A 20,566-nucleotide genomic window follows, 5' to 3' on the forward strand; every position below is an offset into this window, starting at 1 on the left:
CCAAGATGAGTTGATACTGCCCGATCTTCCTCAGTACAAGGTGAAGTTTAAGGTGCTCGAGAGCGACATGGAAAACCTGGAAAAGCTGCAGGAGTACAGGGACGGCATTGATGAGAGCTTGAAACTGATGGCGGTAAACACTTGTGTGCATATCAACATTCTTGACAAATTTATTTATTTTGGCAGAAATTCGGCAATGATATGCCAGAGTGCTGTATCCGCAAGCGAAGGCGGACGACTGACATGGACGTGGAAACTACTCCAACTGCGTGCGTGTGAGTTTTCTGTAATTGCTTGTGAATGTTGGTTGGCTGAGCCGCTTTGAGCAGGACGCCTTATGCGTGGAGTGATCCGCTGGAAAAGCTTGGAGTGCATGACCGTTTTTTGCAAGGTCCAGACTTATGTTGATTTACTTTCTCCTACAGAGTGAGTAGTGTTGGAGGGCACAAGTTTTGATAACTCTTAGTTTGATAGCTCGAACCCACGACGCCTTTAATCGAGACGTGTAGCGCCCACCAAACCACCAAAAGCTTAAACACCATTAAATAGATAAGGTGATATAACTTTAGCAACGAAGAGCTCTTTCTTTTTCTAGCGACGATTTTGACCACTCGAAAGCATCAAAATCCCGAAAGAGGACCTGGAAACGATTCGTAACGATACGTTCTTCGCTATGACTATGAGCTAACAAGCTAGAGTTTGGTTGCTGTTCGAGCTTAAAACACTGCGGGAGTTCTAAACATGCATGGAGAGCTACATGCTTGAAGTTTTACCTTCGAGCAGCTGTGCCGAGAGCGCTAGTCACTCTGTAGTTCTCCTTGCGCACAAAGTGGGCCACTACGGTGCCGCGAAGTGAATTGGAGCAAGCATCGGGTTGCCATACTTTATTCCGAGCTGGCAGGTACTCGAGAACTTTTTCTTTGATCTCTTGTTTTCGCGGTCATTCCGTGGAATCACCAGAGTGACAAGCGTGCTGAAAAACAGATTAGAGCTCGTCGAATTATCTCGTCACCGGTGCATTTCTCTCGCTGGCAATCATTTTTGTTTGTGGGGCTCTTGTTGACACCCGAAAAAGGAGACGGGCTTCTTGTCAGTTCATCAATCTTTCACGACTCACGTAAATCGGGTTTCATATTATGTTGTGATGTACTAGTGACTGTGACTTGTGAATGCAGCGAAGTTCTTACGTGGCGATGCTCTTTCCACCATATCCATTAATCCAGTAATTCTCTCAGCGTGCTCTGGCTTGCTGATAAATGCAAGCAAGCACTTTGGGGGAGGAAGGTTGTTTTTTTAATTTTTCAGTGGTGGGGCTTAACTTCAGCGACGTTGCACCCTACTGGTTTTTCTCCAACGCGGGCCTGTTGCTCCTCACGCTGATGAAGTAAAGCCTCCAAGCTCAAAGCAAGCTTGCTAGTTTGCTGTCCCTTTCCGTTTCTATTTACTTGAGGGGAGCCGAGGTAATCTCAAGTTGGTTCTTTATTTTCTCACATCTTGGATGTTACAAAAAAAGATTCAAGCAAAACAAAACATACTCTTTTGCGTGTGTAAGCAGCGATTTTACTGCTTTTAGCACTTGGGAAGATCTGCCGGTGGTGGCTGTAGTGATTGCGAAGGACCCTTTCCATTGTTGACGATAAAGGCTGCATCCAGTCCCCAAGATTGGTGGATTTCCAAGTGGCAATGCATGAACCAAGCCCCTGCGAAAGAGAAGGAACAAAGTAAGTTTTCTTTGCTTCAGCGAAACTACTAACCTGGATTGTCTGTCTTGAATCTCAGTGCGGCCCATCCTCCAACCGGTACTCCGATAGTGTTCCTCTCCGGTGGATCAACGAGGTTGAATGTGGACGCCAGGGAAGAGTTGTAGTTTCCAAACCCCGTTCCAACGACGTAGAAGTTGTAGCCATGCAAGTGGATCGGATGGCTTTCAGTCGTGACGATGCTGGTATCTTGCAAAATGAGCTCGACATTGGCTCCGTAAGGAAGGACCGCTACTTTCGTCCGGGTTCCATTGATGGAGTTGAGGTTCTTGAGTGACGGGCCCGTGTAGTTGAACTTCACCAAAGGCGAGATGGGGAAATCAGTGCTGTAGACGCCGGGGGTGTTGAAGTAGTGAGCTTGAAGAATGGCCGTTGTTGGCACCGTGAAGGTGATGTTGTTGACAGACGCAGCAAACCTTCCGCCGTTCGGTCCCTGGCAAGTTTTGTTTGAGGCTCCCGGTGGACAGTTCTCGACGGCCAGGCCAACCGTGAAGAAGAGGTGCTGGTCGACAGTCTGTGGAACCGCGATGGGATCCTCAGGAGTTGCGAGCTTCCTCAGCTTACTGTTGAAGGCCGTGACTGGTTTGGTGTCGTTGAAAAACGGGAGAGGCGGGAGAACTGGGGGGGACGAAGAAGAAGCTTGCTGGTACTGGAAAATGGCGGTGACGGTGGTGTTGTCAAAGGTTACGTTTTGGCCCGACTCGTACGAGTGAGCAGCCATGAAGTAGCGTCCTGGAGCTTGGTTGGCAGTCACCAACAGGTTCATGGTCTGCCCTGGAGCAATCACCACGACGTTGGTGTTGAAAGGCTTGACGTAGCCAGCGTCCGCTTCCACCACGGTTAGAGTGTGGTTGGCTATGGCGAAGAAGAGCTCCGTGTTGAGGACAGCGTTCACGAGCCGGAGGAGATAAGTTTTCCCAGGAAGAGCATTGAGGACGAAGACATCTGCGATATAAACTCGTTAGCTATCCAGAAAGGAGGCCTGGAAACGATCACCGCACCTTGGGAGGAGCAATTGTAGAGAGGCCCGGGTTTTCCATTGATGGTGAAGGCATCCGAGATGTTTGGACCGCCGCCGGTTCCCAGCGCTTGCTTGACGACTTTGAGAACGTCGCTCTTCCACCACTCGCCTGGACGGAAAACTCTCAAAGTTAGACAACCTCATCGGGTTTCTAGTGCGGTCTCTTACTGAAGATGAGTGGAACTTCCTTCTCGGGCTTTGGAAACGGGTAGCCGAGGCCGGGCTTTGGATGGATGATGAAGGCTCCATGCACGGTTGCTCTCAGCCAGTTGATGTGCGCGTGCCACCACAGAGTTCCTCGCTGCTCGGTGACCGTGAAGTTGTACGTGAACGTCTGGTTTGGCTGGATCGGGCACTGGGTGATGTAGGCGGGTCCGTCAAACCAGGCGGATCGCAGTTGCCTCACTCCATGCCTGGTATAAACTCTCGAGAATTCAATCATCTCTCTTTAATTTTCTTCTTTGCTTCAGGACTTACCAGTGAATGGTCATGTTGTGTGGGACTCGGTTCGTGACTTTGACGACAACGCGATCGCCCTCGTCGAGGTGAATCGTTGGTCCTGGAAACTTTCGGTTCACTGAGATTATGTGCTTGGTGCTGCAGAGCTTGCTCACTTTGTGCGATTGGATCTAGCAAACAAGGCCGCGAGTTTCATCCATCCACTTTGGAGAAGAAAGACCCATTCTACTCACCGTGAAGTTGTAGTGCCTGGTAACTCCGGCTTGGACTCCCTGTGCGAGCGCAAGAACAATGCCGATGGCGAGCAGCAGCATGGTGGAATGCATTGCCTCTTCCCGAGCAAAGACGAAGCAAACGAATGAAGAGCTCGAGCTGAGAACTCCCGAGCTGCGATCCCGGCGATGGAGTGACGATGGCAGCCATTTATACCCGGGGCCAAGGTTTCCAGCAGACAAGAACAGCCAACAAACTGCGTGGTCACACACACTTGAGGACCAAGGCAAGCAAAAGAGAGAGAGTAGTCGGAGCACAAAGACAGAACAACAATTCCACCAGCCGAGAAGCGCGCCAAATCACCAAACTTTGGCATTTCCATCCATTCCCTTCTCTTCTTTTGGGTGCTGTACGAAGCAAGCGGCGCTGGGCCGTCGGATGCGCACCCCGGGCCGCACGCTGGCCGTCGGATTGCCGGTTGGCCATCGGTTTCCTAGCTTGGAAAGGAATCGTGATCATTCTGCCTATCCATTCCACTGCACTCTAGCTCTCCAACTAAAATCTAGGTAGATTTTAGGGCAAAGTGTCGCGATTTTAGGGCCACGTCAGCGCCTTTGATCCTCCACGTGGACGGCGTCTTCCTCTCAAGCTATGGCGGCTTCTTTGCGGCAACATCCAAGCTTCTCGGCTCCAAGCGCCCTCTCTTGCTTAAATCGCTCGCGGCGGGCAGTGGTCGTTCGGTGCTGCGCTGGTGAGTAACGCGCATTCCTCCAGAGATCCAAATTTCTCTCCGCTGCGCTGTGATTCGCAGCAGCGGGAGAACAAGATGGCTCCAGAAGGAGCACTCTCGGAGCTCTAGCCTGCGGCCTCTGCGCTGGATTCGCGATCGCTACAACAGCGTTTCCTTCCATTGCCGAGGTGAGAGAGTTCTTCCGGTTCTTCCCGCGAGTTCTTGAAAGTTTGTAAGTTTCTTTCGTTTCCAGGTGAGGCTACCACCACTCTCGAATGATCCCAGGCGCTGCGAGCGCGCCTTCGTGGGCAACACCATCGGCCAGGCCAACGGCGTCGCGGACAAGCTCCTGGATCTTCGCTTCTGCGACTTCACGGATAACAAGGACGGGCTCAAAGGCAAGACGCTGTCCGCAGCTCTCATGGCCGACGCCAAGTTCGATGGCGCGGACATGACCGAGGTGGTCATGTCCAAAGCCTACGCCGTCGGGGCCAGCTTCAAAGGTGATCGTTTCTTCCCTGGCGCTGGCTTCTCAAACCTTTGAATCGCAGGAACTGATTTCACCAACGCTGTCCTTGACCGGGTTGTCTTCGACAAGGCCGATATGAAAGGTGCCGTTTTCCGGAACACCGTCCTGTCCGGCTCCACTTTCCAAGGAGCCAATCTGGAGAATGCCGACTTTGAGAACGCGCTGATTGGCTACAACGATGCCAGGAAGCTCTGCTTAAATCCCACACTTTCAGAGGAGAGCACGATCGAGCTTGCCTGTAAGCGGTGATGGCGATCGTCGAGAAGAGATTGAGAGAGAAGTTTGCGGTTTGCTGTTTGAACTGCGACTGCGAGTGTAAAAGATATATATATACATATAACTTTTGGATCGAGCGAAAACTAGACGTCAACTTCCATACTTGCGGTCCCATCGTTGTCTATCCGGAGAACATCAAGCTTGCTGAGAAAGAGAGATTTCTATCAGTACCACGATCTTACAATAAGAAAAAATAAGACTTTTACTTGTCAGGCTGTGAGTAAAAGAATCGTAACATTCCCCTAGGGAGAACCAGTGAGCTTTCGAAATCCCGTGGATGGCCTATCCCCTTCAACCAAACACCAGCGACACGCTTCATCAGGACAAAAAGAAAAGCACGCAACTTCGATTTATTCACCTTTGATGAGGCGTGGAACATCAGTCCTGTAATTTCTTGACCGAGACGGTCTATCCAAACCTTTCTCGCTTGAACTAGTTCCAGGACCCAGTCAAATATCTGTTTTGCAAACAAGCCGCAGAACTAAGAAACGCGGGACAAGGAAAAAGACTCTACCTGAGCTAATCGATATCGAGGAGGCTCGAGATGTCCACCATTGAATCGAAATCCTGTCCCTTGGCACTCCGGACAGAAGATCGGCTTGTCCTGGTGATTGAGGTGCTGCTGCCCGACACTCTGGAGGCTCTTGCGGAAGTTCCGGCTGAAGTGCAGCGAGTGTCCCATCCAGAACTTAGCGTCAAACAACAAGATCCAGTTGATGAGACAGTAAGTGTGATAGACGTGGAAAGCCTGCAACCAAAAAACTAGAGAAGTTATACCCAAGAACACCATAGAAATCACGAAAGTGGGATGATAAACAAGAACAAGGAAGAAAGAACATACCCCGAGCCAGTTTCGACTGTGACACATCATTTGCCTGTTGCTCATGTTGAGAAGCGTGGCAACATCCTTCCCAGCGACCATCTTTTGCCGGCAGATGAAGCAAATCCTCTCGGTTTGCTTCGTGCGCTTCCGGCCCCTCGTCCCTTTCTTTGCCTGCTGCTCGACAATCGCCATAGCTCGAGGCGCACTGCCGCTATTGTTCTCGCCAGTCTCTTCTTTGGCGGAAGAACACAGCACCACGCCTTTGCCGAGTCCTTCGCTGTATGGAAACACGACAAGTCCATACTCGGCCTGGCCGCTTTGCTGCTGCTTCACAAGCACTCGCTTCTCCAGCCAGCAAGCCTCCACGAACTGAGCACCAGGCCGGACCTTGACGAACATCTGCCCTTGATCGACCAGCTGGAGTGGAAGCTCCGGCAGAGCAACCAGATTTAATGGAGCCACCAGAGAGGAAGAGGTGTAAGAGCTGGGGCTGTCCACTTCCATCTTGGAAGAATGCCGGTGGTTCTTGGTCCCATAGATCCTTTTTTGAGCGCCCACAATGCTGCCTGCCTCGCTGCCTTGCCTCTCATCGTCGGGCTTTGGCGAGACGAGGCCACTCCCAGCCAAATGCCGCGCGTGGAGATTTCCCTTGAGGTGATTCCACAAGGAATCGTCGTTGTAGCTGCGAGTGCCGCAGACGAGGCAGAAGAAGATCGGGCGCTTGCCGTCGCGGCGGAGCTCGATGCAGGTGTGGCCGCGCTGCGCGGCATCGCGAACAACAGCTCGAGCTGCCTCCTCCTTGACGCCTTTCAGCATCGCGGCCATGGATTCTTGTGCTTGGCGGGGGAATTCGTCGTCGTCATCGTCAACCCTAGCTGCCGCTGCCGCTGCCGCGGCTCCATCCCCCTGGAAAATCTCATACCTCGAGAGTGCATTCGGTGGACGCGCTGGAGAAAGAAACCCTCTCTCTCTCCCCCGAGGCGCGCGCGTTCTTCTCCGATAACTTAGAAGATAGTGAAGACCCAGGGAGGAATATTCGAGTTTATTTTATGACGTACACAAAGAAATGGTTAAAATATAGACCGTCTTATCTTCCCGTTTAAAAAAGTTTTAGCATCCGATCTGCCGGAATCGAACCAGCGACCTAAGGATATCAGTGTACATTACAGTCCTCCGCTCTACCAACTGAGCTAAGATCGGTTTTTATGCTGAAGAGATGTAAATTATCCCAATAATTATAGTTAATGTTTAAAAGTAACGAGGCTCAGCCCTAAGCACAGTTGGATATGGCGGGAGTAGTGGCTGGGCATGGCGCACTCCCTCTCACGCGCGCTAATCCAGCTCCAGGGAAATTAGGGTGCCAGAAGATCGCCATAGCTATGGCATCGCACAATGCGAGCCTCGATAAGAGGAATCCAGCCCTGGTGATCAGTCGTCGAGCGGCATTCTCCTCGGCGGCAATGCTTTCGCTGCCGCTGCTTGAGGCAATTCTTTCGCGCAAGGCGGCGGCATTGATCGAGGCCGACGATGACGAGGAGCTTCTGGAGAAGGTCAAGGGGGATCGGCAGAAGCGGCTGGAGAAGCGAGAGACTTTGATCGGTCTCAAGGATGAAACAGGTGTGTTTTTTTTCTTGTTCTTGAGTTTTGGAGTTGTTCTTATATGTTTCATGTGTAGCTTATGTCCAGAATGCTGTATACCAGATGAGCAAAGCTGGGCAAGCCATCGAGAAGGACGATTTTGTGGAAGCCAGCAACATCCTTGGAGCTGCTGATTGGGTGTCCAAGACTAAAGAGGCGTTTTCCAAGGTTTGCGGAAGAACACAAGATCACAAGTCGAGCTTTACATGATTATATTCAATGCAGGTGAGCAAGAATTCCGAGCAACAAGGCCAAGCGGAGATCTTCACCTCGTCTCTACAAACACTCCAAACTGCTGGTAACGCTGGACTTTTTCAGAAATTCTCGCAAGCTTTCTAACACCTTTGTGTTGCTCCGCAAAGTTTCAAACAAGGATGGACAATCGGCCAAGGTCGCGTTTTTCACCTCCGCGACAGCGCTTGAAAAGTGGACGAGCTTGACCGGACTCACGGAACAAATCAAAGGCCTGTAAATCTATGGATCCTTCAAAGCAAAGTGTCGAAAGCTAAGTTTTTTCTCGCATTGTCAGTTTACAACGAGGAGTCTGGCCTTCGTGGAGAAAGATAAGTGGCTCGAGCTCATCGCGCTGGCTTCTACGCGCATCCAACAAGCTCGTCCATGTAGCATGGTCGGGATCAAACGGCATGCTTTTGAGCAAACTCTCGGCCTCCTCCACCCTGCCAGCTCGGCCCAGGAGATCAACCATGCTGTTGAAGTGCTGAGCACTCGCAGCCACTCCAAAGTCCTGCTTCAGCGACACAAAGTTCTTCCAGCCTTGATCCAGCAGCCCCAGGTAACAACACGCAGCCAGAGCTCCAAGGAAAGTCATTTCATTCGGTTGCTCGCCGTCCATCTTCATCCTCGAGCAGGCTTCCAGTGCTGACGCCGCAAAGCCACTGCAAGCGTAGCCTTGCACCATCGCAGTCCAGGACACAGAGTTCTTCATCGGCATTGCCTCGAAGAGAAAGCTTGCTCGGGCCAGATCTCCGTTTTGAGCGAAGGCTTGCAACATGATCGTCCAGCTTACAACGTCCCTCTCGGGCATGGCATAGAAAGTCTCCATGGCCTGGCTGATATGCCCATTCAGCGCATATCCCCTCACCATGGCTGTCCAGGATACCAAGTTTGGAGTGGGCATTTGGTCGAAGATGGCTCTGGCGTCGTCCACGAATCCACTCAGCGCGTAAGCATTGAGGAGAGTTGTGCTGGAGACAACGTTGGTTCGAGGCATCTCCTGGAACAAGCACACGGCCTCTTCGATCCGTCCGTGGAGAGCATACCCCTGGAGCATCGCGTTCCAGGCTACCAAGTCACGCTCTAGCATCGAGTCGAACAAGCTCCTGGCTTCTTTCAAGTCGCCACCTTGGATGTATCCCTGGATCATCGTCGTCCAGGACGTGAGGTTGTGCTCGGGCATGGCGTCGAAGATCTCCCTGGCTTTCTTCAAGCACCCATTGTCGAGGCAGGCCTTGATCATCACGGTGGACGAGACCAGGGATGTCTCGGGCATCATCTCAAACACCCGAGTCGCCATGTCCATGAGGCCGGCATTGGCATAAGCAGTGATCATACAAGTCCATGAGAGCTCGTTCCTCTCTGGCATCTTGTTAAAAACTCTCTCGGCCTCTTCCAGGTCCCCATTATTTACGTAGCAGGAAACCATTGTCGTCCACGAAACCACATTCTTGAATGGTGTGCTCTCAAACAGTCTCCTTGCCTCGACAATCTTCCCGTTTTTGCCATGCAGCCAAACAATGGCATTCCAAGACATAACGTTTTTCTGTGGCATCCTCGAAAAGAAAAGCTCTGCTTGGAGTAATTCCCCAGCATCAACATAAGCTTGGAGCATCAAGTTCCAAGTCACTGCGTTTTTGTAAGGCATGAGCTCAAACGTACGTCTAGCCTCCTCCAAATGGCCATTTTTGGCAAATGCGGTAACCATAGTGTTCCAAGCTACAACATTTCTTTCTGGCATTATTTCGAAAAGAGAGATTGCCTCGCACATCTGACCGGCTTTTATGTAGGCATTTAGCATTATGTTCCAGGAAACCATGTCCTTTTCGGTAAATCTATCAAATTCTGCCTTTGCTGCCTGAAGATGCCCATTTCGGGCGTATGCAACGATGAGAGCGTTCCACGAGAATTGATTGGGATCTTGTATGGAATCAAACGCCAGCTTTGCGTTCTGTGAGCTGCCACATGTTCCATACATCTGGATGAGCAGATTTCCAAGGTACCTGCTTGCTCGGTGCTCTGTCTGCAGGATCAAATAGTGGATGTTCTTGCCGTCTCTCAAGTTGCTGCATGTTCGTAAATTTTCCGCGAGCTGTGCTTCCAGTGCCTCAGAGGCAGTGAATGGAGTTCTGCCCAAGTCTCTCAGCTCAACTATAGACATGGTACATTCCCTTCAACACTTTGTGGTGATAATTTGGTGATAGTCTTATTTCCTTTATTAAATTTAATGTTCATGAATTAAGTCTGCTTTAAGGGCTCAAGGTTATACAATTTTTACCATAACGGTATAAATCAAGCTTTCTTCTATACATAGTTTAGATGTAAATAATATATAGGAAAATTGATAAGGATAACTAAAACACTTTATCTCTCTCTTCAGCAATTGCTTGATAAGGATGTATATTCTCCAATATCCAACATGATTATATTTGCAACAATATTAAGCAAATTATTTATTATTTATTATCCATCACCAGTTCTTCTTTTGTAAATGGCTTGTTTTTATGTTCAATAGTGATTTTTCTATCTCCAAATAACTTGTTTTCTGTTATTTCATTCACCCTTCATAGATTTTTATCTTCCAAATAACCAGTTTTGTAGTTTCAAAGCCTTAGTAAACTTTCACTTTGCATTTTGATTTTTCCTTTCTCTTTGCATTTCCTTATATTTATTTCAATTATTCTTAAAAAATCCTTGTAACAATAGTTTGACAATACTTTTTTCAAAACCTCTCTTATAATTATTTAATCACTAAAGTAAAAATTAATAGCTCGGAAAAGCATATAACCTTGCAAGTGAATCAAGCTCCTTAAATGGTTTAAGGATCCATTTATTACCTTTTGTATTATATAATACTAATACAATGTATGGGGTAATTTGTTTTAATAGAACATGAAGGACAATTTAATTCACTTGATTCCATTTATAGCAACTAATAAAACTTCTTTCGCAATCGCAATTTAATTTCTCACAAAAATGTAATGATTTCTTTAAATAGAGTGTTTATTAATTCATCTTTGATAGAGATAAATTTCAAATACTTATCACAGTCTCACATGCTTAAAAAAACTTAATATAGATGTGCTCAAAAAGAAAAATATACAAACCTTCAAAATAGACATGATTATTTTAAGCATGATTATTTTAATTAGCCCTTTTGCATGATTTTACTTTCAAAGATTTAATTAAAAGTCATTACTGGCTATTAAAAGGTATAAATCAGATAGTTTTTATAAGGTATTATATCTTAAATACTCTTTTTTATGTAAAAAGATAAAGCTATAAAATCACATATTTTTATTTAATAAAACTCATCTTTTAAATATAAAAGAAAATTAGTAATGAAAAAATGGAAGTATCATCTTAATCAAAATTTGTGTGTAATTATGTAATATGTTTACAGTTGACAAATGGTTCTCATATAATCTTTACTTTATTGGCTATTATATTTTATATTAATGTTAAAGATTGTTATTGCATTACTTGATAAGTCATATGTGATATTTATATATTTTCTTTACGTTACGCATTGGGTTTACAAAGTTTATAACTTATTTTTAAAAAATTAATAAAGTTAATTCTTCTTTAACTTTATCATTATAGCTTTTAATTGCTTCTTTACTCACTTTTTTCTCATGCACCATTTCTTATGCTCATTAAATATTGAAAATAATATTTAATTTTATAATTATTAATTTCTTTTAAATTTTATAGTTTTTAAATTGAGTATTTTTCTTTCAAATTTTTTTATTTATTTATGTTATAAAGTCATGAGTTCTAACCATGTAACAAAAGTATAGAATAAAATTAAAATAAAAGTTACCAACTATAGTATTTAAATTTTCACTATTTCATTTAGATAATATGACGTAATTATTGTTTTTAATAATTATTTAATTTTCTGTTTACTAATTTATATATATAGTATATCAATATATTTAAAAACCTTTAGAAAATAAACTATTATCATTATAGATTTTTTTATAAATAAAATAAAAGGATTAAAAGTTATTTATAATACAATAGATTTTATGATAAAGCTATATTTAACACCAAAAATAGTAATATAGCTTATATTCATTCAATAATAATTAAAAAATATATATATTTTTATTATCACTGCTTGAGTTCTTCTTCACTCCATAAACGTCCATAAAAAACATTGTAGTAATATATAAAGTCCTCAAAAGATGAAATGATATAGAAATTAAAAGTTTTTAAAAACTGTTGTAGCAAAAAATTATTAATGACTTTTGTCTAATTCATTAAGTTCGTGTATTTAACAACAACATTATATTTTATTTTATTTGCTAGTTGTATAAACTAATCAAATTTTTAAATATTTACATGATTTTCACAATTATTTACAAAACTCATCTACAGGTTATCCATTGTTTTAGGGGTACAGATCTACAAAAGTAGAAATAACAAGCTTTTAAGTTTGTTTTATTTGACATTTAAAAATCAAATGAAATGGGTGCAGATTTTTTATAAAATCAACTATATACTACTGTGAGGGCCAAGTGTACGGCTACGATGCCGTATACTAATATTAGCGTAGTGGATTTTGGTAGCCGTCGGATTGGTTTCAATCCGGACCACTCGCTCCTGTATATAAGCTAGGGTTTTTGGGCTAATTGATATGCACATTTCTATATTCCCTTTCTATATTCCATGCACTCACATTGGTGGAGGTGAGGGGCACCTTTGATTGTCCTTGGGGAGTGCTTGGATTTGGGATTTCGGTTTAGATCTAGCTTTTGCATTGTCTAGATCTAGCTTTTTCCATTTCCTTTCTTTTGTTCTTTCCTTTCAGAATTTTGGTTTAGATCTAGCTTTTTGCATTGTCTAGATCTACCATTTCTTTCCAGCTTTTTGTCATTTCTCTTCTTTTGCTCTTTCTTTTTCATTCATTTTCATGGCCGATCCGCAATCTCCTCCTTTGACTCTAGAGCAGCAGTTGGTTCAATTGCTTGATGCTATGCACTTGCAATTGAACAACCAAACTCAATTGATGGCGGCGTTCACGGCACATGGTACAACTCCTCCTGCTTTTGGTGCCAATCCTCGCGTTCGGCCGGAGTTCTTTCGTGGGAATCCTGGGGATGATGTGTACCATTGGTTCGATCACTTCACGGTGATTGCCACATATCATTCTTGGGATGATGCTCGACGTTTACATGAGTTCCCCACATGTCTCCAAGGGACGGCATTGTAGTGGTACAATGGATTGAGCGCAGCTACTCGTGGCGATTGGAGTGTTCTTCCGGACGTTTTCAAATGCGCCTTCGGACACGCCGACGATTGTGATGATGCCTTCCAACAATTGCATCGTCTTCGCCAAAGGCCATCTAAGTTGGTGATGCAATTTGGCGTTCGTTTCCGAAGTCTTTTGCTTCGTGCGGAGCCAAATATGTCGGAGCGGATCAAGCTAGGAATGTTGTGGCCAGCACTTCGTCAAGATCTTGTCGGACTTGTGCATGCACTTGCTCCTGCCACTCTTGACGATGCTCTTCGCTTGGCACAACGTTATGAGACGTCGCCTCTTCCACTTCTTGCTACACGTCCTTCAGCTCCACTTCCTATGAGTGATGGTCCTGTTCCCATGGAGGTTGATGCTGCTGCTACTCGAGTCCAAGGACAAGGGCGAGGACGTGGTCGTGGCCGTGACATTCGTTGCTGGGCGTGTGATGAAGTTGGTCATACTTATCGGCGTTGTCGGCGCTTTCCGGATTGGCGACCTCCATTTCCTGGGTGGAGACCTTGGCGTCAGCAACGTCCCGTTGGTGCTGCTGCGGTGGAAGGTTTGGATACCGAGGTGCATTCAGGAAACGAGGAGTCGCGCGAGTAATGGAGGGACCTTGCACGAATAAGTTAGTGACCCCTCCATCTTTCTTTCGGGAGTATCATCAAGGGGTTCACTCGGCACCGGTTCATCCAATGTTTACTTTCCAAGCTCGTTTTTATAACAAGAGGTCTCCTATTCTTCTCTCCGTGTTGGTTGATACAGGTTCGAGTTTATCTTCTATTGCTCGACCTGTTGCTACACGTTGTCGTCTACACTTGCGTCGTGCGGCGGATCCAGTTTTCATTCTTTATGGCAACGGTCGTACACATGCATGTGCACGAGATGAGGCGGACCTGGTTGTGCGTGTGGGCGATCTCGAGCTTGAGTTGCAGTCGTTGCGGGTGGTGCCGAGTCAAGCTTTTGACCTCATTCTTGGTATGGATTGGTTGCAGCACAATCATGCCAAGTGTGACTTTGAGGCTTCTCCCCCTTGTCTCATACTTCTTTATGTTTCATCCATTCCTCTCACTTCCGTACTGTGAGACACAAAATCCCTAGGCCCCAAAGTGGAGCTGGAAGGGCGCCACGTGGTAGTGGCCGAAGCGAAAACCAAACAAGCGTAACACGTTTGGACTAAAAGTTCCGACTTGAAAGGTTGAGAGCGGGAGTGGAACTCCCAACAAAGTGCTCGAGGAATGAGCACGAAGCGAGCAATAAGCGAGGCTCCAAAAAGGGACCCAAAGGGACCAACACATGACACGTGGAGGAGTCCGAGATGAACCTGAGATGGAGTCCGAGATGGAGTCCGAAATGGAGTCCGAGATGGAGTCCGAGATGGACCTGAGATGGAGTCCGAGGTGGAGTCCGAGGTGGACCCGAGATGGACCCGAGATGGAGGCCGAGGTGGAGTCCGAGGTGGACCCGAGATGGACCCGAAATGGAGTCCGAGATGGAGTCCGAGATGGACCCGAGATGGAGTCCGAGATGGAGTCCGAGATGGACCCGAGATGGGACCCGAGATGGACCCGAGATGGAGTCCGAGATGGAGTCCGAGTTGGAGTCCGAGATGGACCTGAGATGGAGTCCAAAGTCGAGACCGGGACCAAGACCGAGACCGGGACCGAGACCGAGACCGAGATCGGGACCGAGACCGAGACCGAGGCCGAGCCCAAGTCCGAGTCCGAGTCCGAATCCGAGTCCGAGTCCGAGTCCGAGTCCGAGTCCGAGTCCGAGTCCGAGTCCGGAGCCTGAGAGGGTGAAAGCCCAAAGCGTTCGTCTCCCAGACCCTGGGGGGTTTGGTGAGCTCCAAAAGTATAGTAGGGGGAGGACTGCAGTGGAGCCAGTTTGGCCAGGAAAGGCCAGTTTGGCCCAGGAAGGCCGGACCCAGTGTTGGGTGATGAGCTGCCCACTGGGAAGTCCAAGACTAGAGTGAACACGAACCGACAAGCGGGGTAGCTTGGTGAAGTGTTCAAGAGCCGGCTCTAGTTCCCTCGGGAGATCGACTGGCCGATGCTCCCAGTCCAAGTGTGGGTGGCACTACCTACTTGGATACCTGTCGTGGCTCAATGGAACCTCGCTCTAAGCCCATGGCTAGAGCATCTAAAGGTGGAAGGCGGGGAGAGTACCCAGGTGGCTCGCGTAAGGCCACGGTGTTTCGAAATGTTGTCCCAAAGGCCTAGACTGTGGAAAGGAAGAGGAGTAGTCCTCTGGGGTAGTGACCAAGGACATAGTCGTGTGGTGAGGAAGTCCCCGAGGACCGTAGAACTTAGTGGTTGGGCCTATGGGCCTCGATCCAGTGGCAGTGTCGGCAAACACGGCCAGGGGCAGAAAGGGACTTAGTGGGGACTGACAGAGGGATACTAGGGAAGGCTATTCCCCTTGTCGGTGGGCATCCTAAGGATGCTAAAGAGTGGATCTGAGATGACCACTCATGGATGGTTTACCTAGTCTTGGAGAGCCAAGACTGTGATGCAAGTGGTATTGGACTACCAGTGTGGCAAAGGTGATTGGGCATGGCCTTAGCGTAACAGGCTGCTATGTCGGTGGTACCTTTGAGTGTCGGTCGTGGGATCGGACACGTGGAGCACTTGGACCAAGTGCAAATGTTGAGTGGCATGGATGCCATTCTCGGGGCTAGCAAGTCCCAAGTCCTAAATCGGACTTATGGAGGTTGTGATTGAGACTCCTCCAAGTGGTCGGAGGTGTGGTTAAGTGACTAAAGTAGAATGGAAAATTTAGTTGCTTACACGTACCTCTTCGTCCCTCTACTTCTACCTCTGCTTCCATTACTTTTGTTCCCCCACTATTTCCTCTTGTGTTTCCATCTTGTTCTGCTCTTCCCTTTTCCGATCCCTCTGATGATTTTTGTGTTGCAGCTGTTGACCAGCTCATGAAGGAGTATTCTGATCTCTTTGAATTTGACCTATCGTCTGGGGCCAAGATTGCCACACGTCATCCCATTCCAACCGGGGATGCTCGTCCAATCAAGGTTCCTGTTCGTCGTCGGTCACCCAAGGAGATCAAGATTTTACGTGCAAACGTCAAGGAGATGTTGGAGAAGGGTGTTATTCGGAAGTCGCGGAGTCCTTGGGCATGTGAACCTCATCTTGTGACGAAGCCTGATGGGAGTATTCGTTTCTGTATCGACTATCGTCCGTTAAATGAAGTGACGATCCCGGACGTGTACCCTCTTCCTCACACTGCTAATCTCTTGGATCGTCTGGGGCGAAGTCGTTGGTTCACCAAGCTAGATCTTGCTTCTGGGTATTGGCAAGTACCGATGGCTAAAGAAGATATTCCTAAGACTGCTTTTCGTACACCATTTGGTTTGTACGAGTTTTTGGTGATGCCGTTTGGTTTGAACAATGCTCCAGCAACTTTTCAGCGGATGATGGACAAGGTTCTTTGTGATATGCCGGAGGTGACGGCTGACTTCATTGATGATGTTTTGATCCACTCGGAGGGGACGTGGGAGGAGCATGTTTGTGATATTTGTAAAGTGTTGGATCGGCTACGCGACGTTGGTTTAAAGCTGAAGCGGTTGAAGTGCGTGTTTGGGTCCAAGGACACAACTTATCTTGGGTACCGTATTTCTCGTGAGGGTTTGCAAGTTGATCCTGACAAACTTGTGGCTGTTCTAAAGTTCCCTACTCCAAAGTGTGTGAATGATGTGCAACGCTTTTTGGGTAAGGTGCAGTATCTCGGTCGTTTTGTGGATCATCTTTCCGATCGCACTACACCATTGCGAGCGTTGCTGAAGTCATCAATGTTATCTTTCATCTGGTCTCCCGATTGTGAGCGGGCGTTCGTGAATCTCAAAGAGCTATTGACGACTCCTCCGGTTTTGGCATATCCTGACTACACTCGACCTTTTATTTTGTGCGTGGATGCTTCTGACATTGGTCTTGGAGGTGTGTTGATGCAAGAGAGCTCGAGTGTGCCTGGTCAGCGCCATCCCATTGCATACATCAGCCGTACATTACAACCAGCGGAGATGAACTACTCCACGACGGAGAAGGAGTGTTTAGCAGCAGTCTGGGGTTTCGAGAAACTTCATGCATATCTACATGGTTCTCGGATGTTACTTGAAGGTGACCATGCTGCTGTTACTTCATTATTGAAGCGGAAGAACCTAGTTGGTCGTACGGCTCGATGGGCTTTGAAGCTTCAGATATATGATTTCGATGTTGTTCATCGCCCAGGGAGTTCTATGGCTGATGCTGATGCCCTTTCTCGAGCTCCTCTTCCTTCTCCACTCACTTCTCATGTTTCTGACGAACCTGTTGTTCCAGCATCTGTGGATTTTCTAGATGAGGATTCTGTGCCGTCGGCGGTTGCTGTCCTTGACGTTCAGTGTCCACAGGGCGTAGAGCAAGATCTACCTTCTCTTGATGAGGTTCGCGAGGCTCAAAAGATTGAGCCGTGGATTTGAAGGCTTCGAGATGGGTTTGAGAATTCTGCATCACTTGCTGATGACTTGCCTTTTCGGCATTTACATTCTCAATATCGCCTTGAAAATGGCCTTCTTTATTTTGTGGGGACGGATCCTACTGATCATTTACGGCTGGTGGTGCCTTTGGTGTTTATTCCACGGTTTCTCCATGCCTACCATGATTCTACTATTCTAGGTTGGCATATGGGACACCGTTGTGTCACCGAGAAGCTGCGCAGATCTTTCTATTGGCCAGAGATGCGACGTGATATTATCCGGTATGTGCGTAGCTGCGTTTGGTGCCAAGCTCGTAATACTCCCCCTTGTGCTGCGGAAGGACGGTTGGAGTCAATTGCAGTTTCTCGTTCGTTTGAGTTGGTGGCGTTTGATCTTATGGGACCTTTTCCGCGATCAACTGTTGGCAATGAGTATGTTATTATTGCTTCTGACTACTTGACTCGTTAGGTGGAAGTTGGTGCTCTTGCTAGTGCCTCTGCAACTGTTGTTGGATACTTCCTCCTCAATCGAGTGGTATTCCAGCATTCTTGTCCAGAGCGGATTCTTTCGGATAATGGTCCTGCATTTATGGCTGAGGTATTTCATGTTTTGACATCTCGGTTGGGGATACACCACACTTTTACGAGTGCTTATCATCCACAATCAGACGGTCTGGTGGAACGGCTCGTTCGGACATTCAAAGGGATGATTGCGAAGTATGTGAACTTTCAACATTCGGATTGGGATGGTTATTTGCCGTCTCTTCGGTATGCCTATGTCACAAGGGTGCAGAGTTCTGTTGGTGCTTCACCATATAAACTTCTATATGGTCATGATCCAATATTACCAACTGAGCTGGGTTTACCTTCGCGATTGCCACGAGCTCCTGATGCTAGGTCATAGGATCAATATTTGACAAGCATTCTTCCACTTGTCCGAGCAGAGTCTGCTGAACACTTAGGCCGCGTACAAGTGAGACAACAACGGCGCTATAATTCCCATCATCGTCCACCTGCGGAGTACAAAGTGGATGATTTGGTGTTAGTCCGTTTTCCCCATCTTACGGTACGTGGTTTATCTAAGAGGCTCCTTGCGCAGTGGAAAGGACTGTATCGGGTGTTGCAGCAAGTTGGACCACAAGTTTATGAGGTTCAGCATGACGTTCAGCAGGCCGATCCTCCGGAGATTGTGCATGTGCAGCGGTTAAAACGCTTCATACAAAGGGATCAGGAGCAGTTAATACCATCTATAGATCCACCAATGCCTCCTCCTGACGTTCCTCCAGATCCCGGCCCATCTACAAGAGAACCCTGACAGCCTTCCATTATTCCGAGAGGAGGGGATGATGTGAGGGCCAAGTGTACAGCTACGATGCCGTATACTAATATTAGCGTAGTGGATTTTGGTAGCTGTCGGATTGGTTTCAATCCGGACCACTCGCTCCTGTATATAAGTTAGGTTTTTGGGCTAATTGATATGCACATTTCTGTATTCCCTTTCCATATTCCATGCACTCACACTACCAGTTAGTGGTTTGGAAATAAGAAATATTTTGAAAGGTTTTAGATTTGGTAGAAAAAATATAGCCAATATTATATAGAATTTATGCCAGAAGGCCCTAACACCATTGAGGCCTGAATGTTATGGCTAAAAAAATTGGTAGTAGTTTCTAGCATTATTTCAGTGATGCTACTAGACTAAAGGGGATCATGCGATATCTATCTGCTCTGAACATAGGATGATTGGACAAAGAAAATAGGAGCTTATTCATCTAAAAAATGAAAGCATTAAAACTACAACATGATAAAATCGATTCATGAATACATTCACACAAGATAGCTTCATCTATATACGTAGTTTAGTACTTACAATAAATCAGACAAGAAACAGAGGAAAGGTGGAGCTCATTGTCGCTGGGGATCTTGTCACTCCCATTGTAGATCAACACAGAAAGTGAGACGTGAAATTCATGCAAGCAGTGACGAACACTTTCCTTGAGTAGAAATGCATGCCTCAGTGTCTCCACCAAAACATTGCGGGGGAGCTGAGAGGATTCCCATAGAAAGGCTTCACCTCGGCATCCCAAGAGAAATCCACAGTTGACCCAGATCCCCCAAAGAGATGGGCATTTGCTGCTGGAGGGAGCTTTTGTCGAGCAGCTGAAACTTCTTCTCAAACTCGCGCATCCGCGCCTAGCACTCATGATCTGACCACGCATACCAGTGATCGTCACTTAGGTTCGGTGCCCCATCATTAACCGCGTGGTGGCAACAATTCCCATGCTCCCGAAAGCACCCGTGATTTTTCATGGCCCAGATGACGCGAAAGAGGTTGTTCTTTGCTGATCACCACCTTTTTGGAGAAGCCGGCTTGGTCCTATACATGAGTTTCTCCCCTACAAGCAATTGTCATATCGCCATCCAGCTTTAAGAGTCCAGCGTTTTCACCCTCCTGGGATTCTCCTCCTCGCTCGAGAGATTCCAGCGAGTACACCTCGAAGGGATCTTTTCAGCCAAAGCCTTGTTTCGCTCCGCCGCTGCCGAGATGCCGATGCTCACGCTTGAGAGCGCATAGAAATTCATGGCCTAAAGAGTAAAAAGTGAGAGAACCAAGGTGTCGTCCAAGTCCACAAACACGGCCATGATTTAAGACTGCGCCATCTAAATAAAACAATTAATCAAACATTTTATTTAAACAATCCATTTTTCTGGAACATTCTAGCTCTAGAACGGAATGGCACTCGCAACCCGCGGGTACACCACTCTCACCGGATGCCCCATGATCCTGCGCCCCTTGAAGTGGCGAAACGGATAGATGATCGCTCCCAGGGGCCACTCCACCACAGCCGCGATCGCAAACGCAACAAATCCTAGCGTCGGCCCGACTACCTTGACATGGCAAGGATTCTGCCGAGTGCCGCACTCCACACAAGTCGGGACCCTGTGCCTGCGAGTCGTCACTGTTGCCATTTCCACCCACTAAATTGATCGCTGCTGGCGAAATTCCAGGATAGAAGAAATCCCTCACAAACTTCACACTCGCACAAGACTCAAAGAGACTTTCAGAGAAAAAATTTGAAGATCTTCCAAATGGGGCCTTGTTTTATACTCGATGAGATTGCTCTACGTGTAAAGGTCGCTGGTGTAGCGCTAACACTGCCACCTGTC

The 20,566-nt window shown here is 47.1% G+C and overlaps 6 protein-coding genes and 1 non-coding gene across 8 annotated transcripts; 2 read left to right on the forward strand and 5 right to left on the reverse strand.

Annotated features, from left to right (window-relative positions):
* Nucleotides 1-1,461: 1,461 nt before the first annotated feature.
* On the reverse strand, nt 1,462-3,621 carry LOC9631920 (laccase-13). Its single transcript, XM_002991583.2, has 6 exons — nt 3,474-3,621; nt 3,259-3,410; nt 2,950-3,194; nt 2,762-2,890; nt 1,755-2,705; nt 1,462-1,700 (listed from the first exon to the last, which is right to left on the reverse strand). The coding sequence occupies exons 1-6, from the start codon at nt 3,564-3,566 to the stop codon at nt 1,570-1,572; spliced, it is 1,701 nt and encodes a 566-aa protein (XP_002991629.2). The 5' UTR covers nt 3,567-3,621; the 3' UTR covers nt 1,462-1,569.
* A 425-nt stretch (nt 3,622-4,046) lies between these two features.
* LOC9632393 (thylakoid lumenal 17.4 kDa protein, chloroplastic) lies at nt 4,047-5,071 on the forward strand. Of its 2 annotated transcripts, none has more exons than XM_002991546.2 (4): nt 4,047-4,204; nt 4,265-4,371; nt 4,437-4,686; nt 4,735-5,071. In XM_002991546.2, exons 1-4 carry the CDS (start codon nt 4,105-4,107, stop codon nt 4,959-4,961), a joined length of 684 nt encoding a protein of 227 aa, XP_002991592.2. In that variant the 5' UTR covers nt 4,047-4,104; the 3' UTR covers nt 4,962-5,071. The 2 variants fall into 2 exon arrangements, with proteins under 2 accessions (XP_002991592.2, XP_024521098.1); XM_024665330.1 differs by having other exon boundaries at nt 4,268-4,371.
* Nucleotides 4,982-6,805, reverse strand: LOC9631921. The gene is made up of 5 exons (XM_024665329.1): nt 5,830-6,805; nt 5,503-5,736; nt 5,347-5,445; nt 5,195-5,277; nt 4,982-5,132 (listed from the first exon to the last, which is right to left on the reverse strand). Exons 1-5 carry the CDS (start codon nt 6,634-6,636, stop codon nt 5,072-5,074), a joined length of 1,284 nt encoding a protein of 427 aa, XP_024521097.1. The 5' UTR covers nt 6,637-6,805; the 3' UTR covers nt 4,982-5,071.
* Nucleotides 6,806-6,927: 122 nt separating this feature from the next.
* TRNAY-GUA lies at nt 6,928-7,011 on the reverse strand. The gene is given in 2 exon segments: nt 6,928-6,963; nt 6,975-7,011. It is a non-coding gene; the product is annotated as a tRNA-Tyr (tRNA).
* Nucleotides 7,012-7,096: 85 nt separating this feature from the next.
* On the forward strand, nt 7,097-7,964 carry LOC9632394 (thylakoid lumenal 16.5 kDa protein, chloroplastic). The gene is made up of 4 exons (XM_002991547.2): nt 7,097-7,428; nt 7,487-7,617; nt 7,675-7,747; nt 7,812-7,964. The coding sequence occupies exons 1-4, from the start codon at nt 7,098-7,100 to the stop codon at nt 7,919-7,921; spliced, it is 645 nt and encodes a 214-aa protein (XP_002991593.1). The 5' UTR covers nt 7,097; the 3' UTR covers nt 7,922-7,964.
* LOC112342855 (pentatricopeptide repeat-containing protein At4g02750-like) lies at nt 7,955-9,844 on the reverse strand. Its single transcript, XM_024665370.1, has one exon. The coding sequence runs from the start codon at nt 9,842-9,844 to the stop codon at nt 7,955-7,957; it is 1,890 nt and encodes a 629-aa protein (XP_024521138.1).
* Nucleotides 9,845-20,064: 10,220 nt separating this feature from the next.
* LOC9631922 lies at nt 20,065-20,467 on the reverse strand. The gene has a single exon (XM_002991585.2). It carries the CDS (start codon nt 20,366-20,368, stop codon nt 20,123-20,125), a length of 246 nt encoding a protein of 81 aa, XP_002991631.1. The 5' UTR covers nt 20,369-20,467; the 3' UTR covers nt 20,065-20,122.
* Nucleotides 20,468-20,566: the final 99 nt, after the last annotated feature.

This window comes from Selaginella moellendorffii, unplaced genomic scaffold (genome assembly GCF_000143415.4).
Source record: "Selaginella moellendorffii unplaced genomic scaffold, v1.0 SELMOscaffold_121, whole genome shotgun sequence".
Classification (NCBI taxonomy): Eukaryota; Viridiplantae; Streptophyta; class Lycopodiopsida; order Selaginellales; family Selaginellaceae; genus Selaginella; species Selaginella moellendorffii.

Bases quoted from the DNA above. Each gene is read 5' to 3' on its own strand.
- LOC9631920 (XM_002991583.2), bottom strand. From the start codon at position 3,566: ATGCATTCCACCATGCTGCTGCTCGCCATCGGCATTGTTCTTGCGCTC. The intron at 3,195-3,258 runs GTAAGTCCTGAA...AGTTTATACCAG, and splicing joins CACAACATGACCATTCACTG to GCATGGAGTGAGGCAACTGC. The intron at 1,701-1,754 runs GTTAGTAGTTTC...TCTCTTTCGCAG, and splicing joins ATTCAAGACAGACAATCCAG to GGGCTTGGTTCATGCATTGC.
- LOC9632393 (XM_002991546.2), top strand. From the start codon at position 4,105: ATGGCGGCTTCTTTGCGGCAACATCCAAGCTTCTCGGCTCCAAGCGCC. The intron at 4,205-4,264 runs GTGAGTAACGCG...TGTGATTCGCAG, and splicing joins GGTCGTTCGGTGCTGCGCTG to CAGCGGGAGAACAAGATGGC. The intron at 4,687-4,734 runs GTGATCGTTTCT...TTTGAATCGCAG, and splicing joins CGTCGGGGCCAGCTTCAAAG to GAACTGATTTCACCAACGCT.
- LOC9631921 (XM_024665329.1), bottom strand. From the start codon at position 6,636: ATGGCCGCGATGCTGAAAGGCGTCAAGGAGGAGGCAGCTCGAGCTGTT. The intron at 5,737-5,829 runs GTATGTTCTTTC...TTTTGGTTGCAG, and splicing joins ACAGTCGAAACTGGCTCGGG to GCTTTCCACGTCTATCACAC. The intron at 5,446-5,502 runs GTAGAGTCTTTT...TTTGCAAAACAG, and splicing joins CTCGATATCGATTAGCTCAG to ATATTTGACTGGGTCCTGGA.
- LOC9632394 (XM_002991547.2), top strand. From the start codon at position 7,098: ATGGCGGGAGTAGTGGCTGGGCATGGCGCACTCCCTCTCACGCGCGCT. The intron at 7,618-7,674 runs GTTTGCGGAAGA...TATTCAATGCAG, and splicing joins CTAAAGAGGCGTTTTCCAAG to GTGAGCAAGAATTCCGAGCA. The intron at 7,748-7,811 runs GTAACGCTGGAC...TGCTCCGCAAAG, and splicing joins ACAAACACTCCAAACTGCTG to TTTCAAACAAGGATGGACAA.
- LOC112342855 (XM_024665370.1), bottom strand. From the start codon at position 9,844: ATGTCTATAGTTGAGCTGAGAGACTTGGGCAGAACTCCATTCACTGCC.
- LOC9631922 (XM_002991585.2), bottom strand. From the start codon at position 20,368: ATGGCAACAGTGACGACTCGCAGGCACAGGGTCCCGACTTGTGTGGAG.